The sequence below is a fragment of the Cucurbita maxima genome, unplaced genomic scaffold (genome assembly GCF_002738345.1).
Source record: "Cucurbita maxima cultivar Rimu unplaced genomic scaffold, Cmax_1.0 Cma_Scf00020, whole genome shotgun sequence".
NCBI lineage: Eukaryota > Viridiplantae > Streptophyta > Magnoliopsida > Cucurbitales > Cucurbitaceae > Cucurbita > Cucurbita maxima.
This window is the reverse complement of record NW_019272036.1, coordinates 1,460,474-1,473,698: the sequence shown is the minus strand read 5'-3', so window position 1 is coordinate 1,473,698 and position 13,225 is coordinate 1,460,474. Positions and strand designations below refer to the sequence as shown.

At 35.0% G+C, this 13,225-nt stretch overlaps 1 protein-coding gene across 1 annotated transcript; it reads right to left on the bottom strand.

Moving 5' to 3' along the window:
- Positions 1–712: 712 nt before the first annotated feature.
- Positions 713–8,665, bottom strand: LOC111494347 (non-lysosomal glucosylceramidase). Its single transcript, XM_023144271.1, has 18 exons — positions 8,585–8,665; positions 8,358–8,468; positions 8,191–8,247; positions 8,035–8,111; positions 7,837–7,936; positions 7,567–7,640; positions 7,018–7,118; positions 6,801–6,904; positions 6,186–6,239; positions 6,050–6,105; positions 5,915–5,953; positions 5,251–5,392; positions 4,929–5,113; positions 4,127–4,194; positions 3,857–3,929; positions 3,256–3,317; positions 1,860–3,159; positions 713–1,310 (listed from the first exon to the last, which is right to left on the bottom strand). Exons 1-18 carry the CDS (start codon positions 8,663–8,665, stop codon positions 1,049–1,051), a joined length of 2,946 nt encoding a protein of 981 aa, XP_023000039.1. The 3' UTR covers positions 713–1,048.
- Between the last annotated feature and the right edge of the window lie 4,560 nt (positions 8,666–13,225).

The following is a 13,225-nucleotide window of genomic DNA, read 5'->3' as shown; positions in this document are numbered from 1 at the left end:
TAACTAATCTTAACTTGTTCCAAACTTGATGAATAATTACACGAAGAAATCAGCATCAGCAAATTACTCAATAGAAATATCAACCTGAATGCACATAATTGATTAAAACATCATTTCCACATTGTTTAACACAAAGAAAAAGCAATCTTTACAAATTGCTTCACCAAAACAGACGGTTGAATATCTCAAACAATAATGGAGAAAAAAAAGTTGAGGCCAGGAGCGATAGGCGGGAATTATATAGCAAATTTGACAAAGGTATCCAACTATAAATCCTTCCATCATGCCCGCCACCCGCACTTGGAATCTTAGAAAGTAATATGATATTCTTTGGCCGTGAAAATGAGGTATCAGGTTGGTGTCTAAGGTAGCTCGTTTCACCAGACAAGGGATTCCCAGGTTTTGTCTTCTCCTTTATCCCTCTTATTTTCCTAAAATTTTATTGTTTTTGTAGCATCACATCTAGAGAGATGGGACAATGTAGAATGCTTGAAATTTTATTAACAATTAGCTGTTCTAATTGTTCGAGAATGCTGAGGAAGGCATGTGCTAACTTAGAACAAAACTCGAATTGTTAAATGAGACGCTAGGCTGTGAAAGTAACATATATAACGTATGTTACACCAGAGGTGACCAAATAATTATCCTCCTTTTGCCCGAAACTAAAAAAGCTTACTCAATGTGGCTAATCTTCCCAACTATTAGATGCATGGTCAAACTGTAAAGACTTTTTGTTCCGTAATTCAGACCAAGAATCTAGTAGGTATATGAAAATAAATCAATTATTATGACAAATGATTCTCTATACAAACATTTTCATAGACAGAATGAAGATGCTGCCGAGAGAATAAGCTTATCTAGGCTCTGACCCACCCCGTGTCTTTATCTCCACCATTACTTACACAACTCTAATAACATGCTTTCCCCAAACCTACCCCAGTATTTTACTCTTTTTAACTGTCGGATAGGTTTGGGGCAGCAAATGACATGGTTTTGCAAAGACAACTTTATAAGGGTCAATTGGCAAAAAGAAAATTAAAAAAAGGCATCAGCATGCACAATTGAAAACAGAATCACCAAAACACTTAGCTTTTGTAGCGATCCTTCTGACACCAGTTTCATGGTGAAAGAACTTTGTGCTGGCAGAGGATACATGAATTCTGTCCATTACGTTGATTTTTGGGGCCTCGAGTATCGCCTTTGGTAGGGATAATGCCCACTGCATACCCCAGATAGACAGTGGTCTCATATATATGAGGGATCTGTAGTGCCCGTCCGTGGACCATGCCTCAGGTGTCTGGAACCAGTACCTGTGGGCAGTAGAGAAGGAAATAAGATCAACTGAAAGGAGCTTTGTGAAAGAATAACGGGAAGATTGATATTATGATAGGAAAATGGTGTTATGTCCTAGATTGTATAACTGAAAAGACTTCACACTCAAATGGAAGCACACTACATAGAATCAAAGAAAAAGTACACATCAGCATCTCAAATAGAAGGGACAAAATTCACTAATCTAAGCATAGTTCAATCGGTTAAGACAGATATCGTCAGCCAAGAGATTTGAGGTTCAAGTCCTATAGCCCATTCTCTGAACTCCTAAAAACAAATACAATAGAAGGTGAGCGGAAACACATTTGATTGGTTTATGCTTGGTTTGCTTAAAATTAAGAACTCTTTGACATTCCCTCGAAACCTAACATCTCTGATTACAAGTGTTGTGTGGTAGCAGGCATTTGATAAATTCTTTATAAGTTGCAAAGTAGACAGTTTCAATTAATAATATTTAGTAGAAACAGGGTGGCACAAATAGTAAGAGCAATCTGAAGTGGAATTGATTAGTGTGAGTTTTTACTTACCCAAATCCCTCTTCTGACCACCCAGCAAGGAATATACCCTCCGCAGTTTTAAATGCTTCCTCCTCCATACCGGCAAGGATCATTGTAGCTGCAACACCATAGGTAACACCAGTCCATATTTCACGAGATTGCATGCAGGTCTCATCCACCTTTCCATTAGGATGCATCCCATTTACAGCACCCATCCTACCCCCTCTAATCTTCATCACATTGAAGTCGTAGATTTTTTTTAGAGCACTTTTGATTTTGAAGTCATCAAACAGAGGAGGCAAACCAGAGGATGCTGTATACCATTGCCCTGCTAGTTGATCAGCTTGTATTGATTTACTATTACTACTTGATCCACTGTCATAGTTAAAATAGGAACCATTCCACAGTTTCGCTTCCAAAACTGGTTTGGCTTTTAGAAATTTGCTCTTGCACGTTTCAGCAAACTCTTGGTCGCCCAGTTCATGGGCCATTGCTGCTGCAGCTTGTAAAGCGGCAACCCACAAACAGCCACAGTATGCACTAATACCATGAACAGTCCAAGTATCATAGGTCTGGTCCGGAAATCCATCGTTCTCAATTACACCGTCACCATCTCTGTCAAATTGTTCCATGTATTCTATCGCAGCCCGAACAGACGGCCAAACATCGACTCCAAATGACATGTCACGGGTTGCAGCAAAATCTCTATAAACCTGAAGCACAAACTTTGTGTTCAAATCCTTCCACCTGCTTGTATCGTGAATGTTGTAAGCGTTCATTTCATTCCAAGGATCATGTGTCCCAAGGTCATGTGGAACGGCACCTCTAACTTTACGGATTCCATATTTCCCATCGGCAAGAAACTTCACTTTTCTTCCGTCTTCTGATAAGACTGCTTTGGCAAAGTCCCGTTGAATATTGAGTTCAATCTTGGGAAATAACTCGAGAAGAGCAAAGGATGCATAAAAATGCACATCATACGTGCACCACATTACATATTCAACTCCTTCCAAGTACAGAAACCTACCAACATCTTCCTCAGTGTTTCCCGGGTCCATTACTTTGTATGTTTGATAAGAGCGGTCAGTGTAGCCACTTTTCAATGGAACCATTAACTCATCTTCACTTACATGGGAACTAGAAGTAGAATTTTCTTCATCATCAAATTCAACACCAGAAAAATCATTAAGAGTAGTGGTGGTCGTAGTCCTGGAGACTTCTTCTCCCCTGCCACTAACTTTAGCTTCTGTAGCTTTTATATCATCCTCTTTTATTCTAGCTACTAGTTCATCGTGGTCATTTGCCATTTTTTTACCCACTACGGAAGAATCTGTAGGTACCATAGAAGTAACACAAGTTATATTGTAACCGTTAGAAAGATGAATAGTTAAATGTTCATAGAAGAGAAGTTAAAGTAGCTGAGTACCAATCCAGACTGTGCCACCAGCAACCAGAAAGTAAAGCTCGTTAAATAATGTGAACTTATACCTGCAGAAAATAGATGTCGCTCATAAGCCATAGAAGTAAATCGTATTTAAAAAGTGGCTCATGTCCTTGGGACACTGAGGAAATACAGAAACTACACGTATCAGTGATAGGAATACTCTGTCGAAGGATTCGGTTTCTAAAATGGTTTCTGATTTATTTTTTTTGTGCATTTAGGCCACACTTGATTAATTTTTGGTCACATGGCTAATCCAACATGAATGATACAAGCGTCAAGAACCAGTTGAGAAATATATAGCCATAGAATATTTACTTCCAACGGTCTAGACAAGTCACCTAAAAATCTATAGTAGTCTCTGATAAACCTTAGAAACAGACATTTTTTCCAATGCTAAATAACAAACTTCACCTGTTCCAAGAATGCCCTTACATCATTCGTAACCCATCTTTAATATGTTGAAATTTTAAAAGCATGAATTAGAGAGTTTGTGTTGAAGGGGGTTTTCCCTGAAGGAACCAGGCAAGAATAAACAAACTCCACAAAATATTCATACAATTAACAACGATGGAACAATTATTACCATTCAGGTAACCTCTCATCCATGAGGATAGGCCTCTGCCATTTCTCAATCTCCTCTTCCCATCTTTTATAATCTGTTGATGATTTAAGAAGGATATTAGACATAAAATTTATCATCCTGCTTAGTTCATTGAATTTAAAGAATCAGTGCAATATGTGAAGTATATGATTAAGAAGTACATCGAGAGAATAAAAATGTACAGGTCATCCTAAACAGAACATTGTTTAAAAGTTTGTCGGATCAAGGTCAATATAAGTCAGAGATGCTTACTTGTAAGTGCATCATGTGCCAAAGTCTGAGCAGCCTTTTCAGAAGTACCGTAAAACTTTGTGTACCTCCTGAAACACACAGAGCAAGACTAGACTTTATATTGTCCAACATTGAACAAACATAATTCCATATAACACATTTTTTCATGATAACTTATATACGTTCTTAGTTTATAAGAATAAACTCTGCCCTAGCACATTACAAAATTTCGCTTTAGCCAATGATCCAAGCAGAGTAATAATAGGAACTAGTGTATCGATTTTCTTGGTAGCATTATCTATTAGAAATGAATTTTCTAGCATCCGACTCCATACCACTGAAGGATTTAATCGCACACTTGAAATATAGCCCAAAAAGTCAAGAGAACGCTTGGATAATTGGTTTATATGGATCCTTTCTGGTTGTGACCACACATAAAAATGACATTGCCATAAATTAACAAGGTAATATTTCCACTTATTCATCAGAAGTGGCGTATCTTTTGAAACCAAAATCAATTTTCCTTGATATCTAACATAATCCCCAAACTGTATACATGAGCATATACACGAGGTATGAAGATGATCAAAAGAGTTCCATGGACTCGGCAGGCAAAAATATGGTGGACATTCGCTGATGATTTTAAACCAAATCAAAGATTCTATTTAATAATTACCAAACACTTGAATCTGAAAAGAAAAAATGAAGACAAATACATATCTTACTAATAACTACCAAATATGGCCTTTTGTTTTTTAATTGCCTCACTCATCTTAATGAATGTTTGGTTTGTAATAAAAAAAAAAAAAATACAAATACCTACCTATGATATGAGAATCCCTTCAAAAACTTCACTTTTGGAGATGACCATGAAAGAGAAAATGCGACAGTGCATTTTCCATGAGGCTCCACCCATGCAGAGGCTGCAACTGCAGCACAAAGTGTCTCTCCAGGTGAGGAAGGCACGCTTGGTCCCGAACTGAAGTTACCACGATCAAATTGCCCATCCTTTCAACAATTGAATATGCTTTTTAATATATTATATTTATATTGAAAGGCCATCAAAACACAATAATAAGATAGGAACAAAAACTGAGTGAACTTTTGCTCATCCCCACAAAAGGCTGTAGAAAGAAGTTTCTCACCTGCACCATTTTATCCCACATGTCCTTTGCTGTGACGCCACTTCCTTCAGAGAGTCCAAAAGATGGCAAAACTGTCACACTAACATTTTGCGTCTCACATGCAGCTATGGCAAAAGTAACGGGAGGATTCCCTTTCGCAGTCCTGAAACAAATGCATAAGTCTTTTAAATTCTTTACAGGCCTAACATATACTCAAGCTCCTACCATATACACAAGCTGTCAGACAAAGGAACAAAATGCAACAACTAACTTGTGCGTTATAAGAAACAGAATTGAAAAACTAGTACTCATCGACAATACGTGAGGAAACATAAACTTGTCAGTTTCTAAATAGCTTTCCACAATCATCATGAGCAAAACTCGCTATTCTAATGCCTACTTGATTTATATCAATCAACTTCTAAGAAATTGCTTCAAATGTCCACTGATCATGAAACTTAAAGTTTGGATATGGCACATCACGTAGTCTCGATACATTACAGAACTCTCATTTTTCTTTCAAATTTTCTAACATCTATATATCTATTCAATGACAAGCATGTTACTGTAGTGTTCAACCTCCTCTCTCTCTCTCTCTCTCTGGTTATGTTCAAATACATGGGATCAATTAACCAAGATACTTTCCAACCAACCGTAAAATAGAGTATAAGGTTTGGTGACTTGCTTGTGATGTAGAAGCACTCCAGATACTCCATCCTCGCCTCTATCAAAGGAAAATAGATTATATCAGACGTTAGACAGGATGAAAGAAGGAAGCAAAGAGAGGGAAGGATCACATATTATTTGGATTTTTACACACATAAATGGCTCATTCACATGATCGCCAGATAAATGTGAGATTCCTCCTATTGAATTCTGCAGATACAAAATAATTGTTGATTAGATCAGTAAGCATAGGAAATAGCATTACAGTAGTGATAAAGAAAATATCTTACCGCCCAAGAAAAAACAAGGCTCACTTTCGCCCTTTCCTTTCCAGTATTTACCAACTACAAGAATAAATACAAAAATGAATATCAAGGAGAAGGAACTAAAACCAAGTAAACCTATCCATAATTGAGAAGGCTTGATAATAGAATGCTGCAATGCATCAAAAAGGTATCGCAGAGAACACACCACAATTGTAGAGATAATCATCATTTCTTACTTCTAAAATCAAAGTACTAGAGAGAGAATTTTTTGGTTAAAAACTATTTCATGCAACATAGAACAACCAACAAAAGAATTCAAATGAAAGTAGTACAAATCAATATCAGTTGTCTTTAAGATGTTCCCCCTACGAATGCAGCAACTAATTAGTGGGATCATGTTATGAACAATATCAAATCCAAATGCTTAATCTTCCTAAAACTGATTCTTTTGAGTTTCCTAAAACTCATGATTGTCTTTAAGATGTTCCCCGTTCGTAGAATAACACTAAGGAAACACACAAATTTGAGTTTCCTTCCTCATACAAAAGCTACTTAGAAATCTTGGTGCTCAAGGAAATAAAAAATAATTTTCATTTATAGCTAGAAGCATAACTTGAGATCATTACTAAGAAAACATACCGTATATACAAAAACAGCAGTGGGAAGACTGCTATCTCGATAATTATGCGGTATAAATGGTGATATTTGCCTGCACGAAACTTTAAGTTCTGGATCAGGCTCACCTGAAAAAAAAAAAAGAAAAAAAATTGCCATTAACCAATGATAAGTTAAAAAGGGCAGAAAACATAGCTAAACCAAAAGAAAGAAAGAAAAAAAAAAAAAAACAGAATGATACCATCATATACTGTCCATGCCCTAGGAAACAAAGCATGATATGTGGAATGCTGACCGTCAAGATTCCATCCCCACGATGATATCCCCGAGTCTCCAGCTTTCCTACAATAGGGAATTATGTTCAGAATCTGCCCCAACTTTGATTAGATGAAATTTTTTGCTAAAACTAGAAACAAGTGGTTCCATGATTTGCTAGCACAAATCCCCCATATGTATCTGATGGATGGTACGAATCAAAAAGAGAACACAAGGCTTGCTTTGATTATTTTAGAGGTAGATGTTCAAATATTTTTCTAACCCTATAACACCAACAGCACATATAGTTCATTAACTTCATTACAGAATATTGATTCCTCCAGATAACTAGGTGAACTACAGTTAGCTCTTCTTTGGGGACTTGGAAGATTAGATAGTATCTGAATGTGTAATACGACGTGCATCAACAAATTGGCATGCATGTTATGTTAAGCTGATAAAATGATGCTAAGAATCTAGCATTTTACAGAAGTGGAATTTTAAAAAATGAGGCTTCATAAGCTGATAGCCTCACCCTATGCCTTCATGTTGACCAGGAGCCAAGACAGACGCATATTTTTTATTTCCTCCATCTCTAGATATAAAAATCTGCATAACCGTGAGAACATATTAACCACTTCGAAAACAAAACACGTTTTAAGTGCAGAGACAGACAGTAAAGGAAAAAATATACATATAGGAATGTTCCCATTCTTCTAATATTTATATATTCTCTTAAATACAACTTCATACTCATACATTTGTAAAAAAATATCCTAGAAGATAGTCGAAGGGTAGGGCTTACAGAAAATTGATTGGCCATGACAGGAGAAGCTTCACATGTACCAGGAATAATTTGCCATTGCCTGAACTCGCCTCTAAAACCTCTGGATATACTGCCACTTCTGTATTACATTTAAAGAAATCCCATGAGATTAAGAATATACAATTGAATGTCGGACAGCGAACTACCGTGTATAATGCCCATCGATCCGAAACATACCCCATTCCTCCGAGTGGAACCCCTTGAGATGCTGAAGGTTTGCAAGCTTCTTTGGTGAATGGATCAATTGGCGCTTTCTGCACAAATTAAGTAAGCTATTGGTTTCAAAGTCCAAGTATTGAAATAAGCTGTTTTTTTAATTTAAGAGGAAATTACCCTTCCTTGAGAAGCCTCTTCCCTTACGTAAGACCACAAACGAATACCAAGTCGAACCTATAGCAGTAGGGTTGCACATTACTCAAAAGAAAGAACAATAAAAGAAGATATTGATGAGACATGATATCTTGCGCAGCAACAAAAAATGTCGAGAACCCATCACTTACCATTTTAATTGCTTCAACAAATGTGACACTAAATTCTTTGAGAAGATTCGCATGGCCATTTAATTTCCTTCTCCACGCTTGTTCTGGTGGTGAAGCACTATCAAAATCAAACTGCAAGGGAAGAAGAACATTGAAAAAAATATTTGTCAATCGAGTCAAAATTTCACAAACATTCATGGTGTTATCAAGGAAATGATGAAGAGAATAAGCATTTCCAATTAACTTACCAGCTGCAAAGTCGACTTGCTGATATATTCGTCCGGCGGCCAAGAGTTCTTTCTACAGTGAAACAAATTTCCGCTAACCATGTTGAGAAATTCAAATCACTTGTAGATGATGAGTGAATATATAGCCGAGAACAAGCACAGAGGTCCAAATATAGAATGCCTAAGCTAGCGTAAACGCAATTCCTTCTGAAAATCAAATCCTTCTTCCAAGTCAATTTAAGCCACGGAACTCCCTTCAGCTCCAATCAAGGACGAAAAAAACGACAAGTACCAGCCCCAAATCGGAGTGTACAGCAAACGCCAAATCAAAAACAAAGCTGAAGAAAATCACTACCTTAATTCGAAATCAAAAAACAACTCTCATTCCCCATCCTACCAACCTCCATACCACCAAATCCAAATCCAAAACCAAAATATCCAAGGATCGGTGCCCGATCCGGCACAAAAACAACCAAAAAAGAACACGCCGTTGAAGAAACCGAATTGAATTCCGTCCAGCACAAACACAACCAACAAACAACACGCCGCTCAAGAAACCGAATTGAATTCCAGTCCACTCTACGAACAAAATAGAGCCGAACTTCACGGAATTCGAATCAAATTAAGCTTTGCCAAAAGAAAATCCAAAAGAAAAAAAAATAAAAAGAGTAAACAATACAGAAGCCTCCAATTGATTGGCGCAGAAAGCTAGATACTAGGGAGCAGCGTGGCCCGTGGCCTGAGAGCCACCTATCAATTGGTTTCACCTCCGGCTGATTGATCGCCAAGTGGCGCACAGTCCGGTCGCTGTAAGGTTGAGATTCGGAATATGAACGGAGCTGCTGCTCCTTTTGATTCTCCTCCTCTGAAATACTTTACCGCTTGCCTTTCTTCTTATTTTTATTTTGGAGAAGAAGATGATGAAACTGAGTTTGTAAAAATTAAAAAATTAAAAAATTAAAAAAATAATAATGTCGGCGTCGGCTATTTTCTTTATTGAATTTTAATTTTTATCATATGAATGGTTCTTTTTTTAGATATAAAGTAACGCTAAATTATCCAATATTTTTTAAAACATTATTTATAGATAAAACACTCTTATCAATTCAAACCACTTTAACTGTATCAACTTTTAAAAATAATAATTAAAATAAATATTCTCATATTTAAAGTGATTTGGAGGATAAATATTTAAATTAATTTTTAATTGAAGATATAAATTTGTGTTTATAATATTTTATAATTGAAGATATAAATTAAAGATTTTCCAAAAAGTATGTCATTAATTTTTTATCCACACTTTATAAAAAAAAAATAAAAAATAATAATACATTAATAAATATTTCATTTTATTGGAATTAAATATATATTTTTAAATATTAATGTTTTAATATAACTTGTGAAAATTAGCAAGTAAAACCTCCAAGTGTTGCTATTTTCACTTTTCCCCCCAAATAAATAGATTTATATTAAAATATTATAGAATATTACTGTTATTATTTTTCATTTAAAAACACACACTTTTAAAGGCATTAGTCAAATTAAATAATTTTGGAAGGTAAAAAGCTAAAATTGGAAGGGAAAAAAAGGTTTTCACAAATATAATTTTTTAAAAGGAAAAATAAAAAAATAATAATGACATCACTGACATATGCATTCACATTAAATATAACCTTTTAAAATATCATATTCCATTAATGAAATTCAATGTCCTTTCACTTGTCATTGAAATAAACCTTATAAAATATTGGTGGGTTGCCAAAATATTTGCCCTATAATAAAGTTTTTTTTTTCCTTTTCCATAAAATGAGTATATTCCTTGAATTAAATATATAGTTGACTTTTCTAAGTTCTCATTGATTTTCCAATTTATTTAAAGTTGTCAAATTTTACTTTCATTAAATTCATTAGTGATGTTTATAAAAGTGATTAAAAGTTGTTAATGAATTGATTTAGTAGGTAACAATATGGGCGGTTACAAATGGTATAAGAGTCTGATACCATGCGATATGCTAGTGAGGAGGGTGGACATGAGGCGGTGTGCCAACAAAGATGCTGCGCCTTGAAGAGAGGTGGATTGGGGGGAGTACACATCGATTGGAGAAGGGAATGAATGCTAACAATGATGTTAGGCCTCGAAAAGAGAGTGGATTATGAGATCTCACATCTGTTAGGGAGGGGAACAAAACATTCTAAATTGGAGTTATGTTCTATCCTAGGCACGTCACTGACTTAAGCATCAAACACCGCATCGAATTCATCTCAAGCCTTAAAACACTAAAAACATGGATGAACTATATTTTAGGCTGCTCCACCAAACCTAAGTGGGTGGGCCAAACACCTCCTAAAATGATTACAAAAGTGTAGTGAGGTTCGATAATTCAAATCAACCGTAATTCTATATATGGAATATTTTAAGCGTCGAGTTGAAGGGATCGGAAGGCGTAGCATGGCAAAATGGAGGGCGACAATGAGAACGACGGCGATGGCGTGGACAACCCTGTCGGCCATCCAAACTGGACCCCAACGAGTTCCTTAGCTACATTTTTAGATCCAATTATCAAAGGTTTCTTAACGATTAGTATCGTAGTTTTACACGAGCATAATTTAACAAAAATTACAATAAGCTACAAAAATTAATTTTTTAATAGTTTTAAATTTTAGAGATATAAACTATTATAATCACGTTTGTTTTGACCTTTCGTCCATTTGACCGTTGAAAACAAGTGGTCGACAAATAATGAAATTCAATAAAGTTAAATAAATAAAAGTAGTTTAATTTTTAATTCTTAGAAAACGACGGCCAAAACAGAACGTGGAATTTTGAACCACCGCCTTACAATTAACCGAACCATCTCGGTTCTACACAAAAAACCCGACACGTGTTACAGTTTAAAGATAAGTGGACATGTATAGCCACATAGGATGTATATCTGGCTGACACGTAGCATTCATACAATACTCCGGGAAGCGCAAATTATGTGGTTAAAAAAGAAAGTTGTGTAGTTCATTTTAAAATATTCTTTTAACTTTATCCTATATTTAAAATATATTAATATTCTTTTATTAAAAGTTATCATCAAGAAATTTTTTTAATTCTTTTTAAAAATAAAATTGATATAATTGGAATTGACCATGGTTAGAATGTGACCGTGGTTAGAATGGCTGAAAATTTTAGTTGCCACTAATTTAATTTTCAAATGTTTTGTGGCGTAAAATGAATAGAATATTTATCAAAAATGTTTTTTCTTTTTTTTTTTTTAATTTTTTTTAGTTTGGTTTATCATAAATGTGGGCTTTTGATTCCATTAGTTTGTCACACTCACATTTAATTTAATGATGTATATTTTTTGTAATGTTTTTCAACTTGAGAGTAAAGGTCGGGACCAATAGAAAAGGCTTTTAAAAGGGCCAGTCAATTCCAAGATATAGATTGGGCCGGGCCCATCTTCCATTTTCATGGCTAAAGAGTGTCCCAATTCGGTTCGATCCGGTTCGGTTACCGATTTCGATTGATTTTTGAACACGTCTAGTAACGAGAAATTAGAACAGACAGACAGACAGGCAACATCAACCACTAAAATATAGTCCTCGAAAAGTGTTCAAGGGTTGAGTTGAGTTATGTCAAAATATCTTATATTGTAAATTTTTTATGATCTAAATAAATTTTTTATTAAATAATGAACTTCGCCTCTTATATTAATTACGTATCCATTTATATTATTTTTTATTGGATGTTTAAGATTTATTAAAAGAATAAATTACCCTTTTTTTTATTGAACTCGGCCTCTAAAATATAAGGTTCGTGTTGACCTGAGGTGGTCCACACCTTGAAGTCGAATTTTGATGTTGTCACATCACACTGTTAAAGCTTGGAGCATTTTGAAGAGACAACAAGACAAGTGTAAAAATTTAGGGAATAAACGATTCAAACACCCGATAAATCTTGGATTACCCCTCTATAAATAGAAATAAAAGTATCATACAATAGGTACACGACCCATGTAGCGTCCCATGCTCAAGATTCGAAATCCAGATTCGACATTTGATGGTCCTTGACATTCCCTGCATAGCATGCTTTCTCATTATTCATACTCTCCCTAAGAAAATTCTATGGATATCACCTAACATTAAACTGCTTTGAGTCACTAAAAAAGAACGTATCACTTGCTAGTAGGTCGTATTAATTTAGATTAAAAAATAATCAATTAATTAATTGAAAGGAAGAACTTTCAGGTAATAACTTATAGCTATTAGTTAACGGTCTGAGTGTACAACTCCAACTTTTGAGGGATTAAATTGAGTCTTTATATTAGTAATAAATATTTTAATTTAAAAAATACAAAATATATTTATTAACTTAAATATTCTTTAAAAACTTCCATTCTCATTCAATTTTAATAATTAAATTGTGACGGACAATGGTTAAAAGTAAACCTAATTGAACTTGATCACATTTTGGGATGATGGTGTAGTTGGCTAGCGCGTAGGTCTCAATATGAACTTATGCCCACATAATGTTTTGATTCACCGGCTAATTTAAACTATATACAAAAAGTAAATAACACAACAAAACAATTTCTATCTAGATTTGACACTTACTAAAAAATATCTCTTATGTTATGGTCATGTTACCTCGTTCTTCCAACATCATTGATTTCC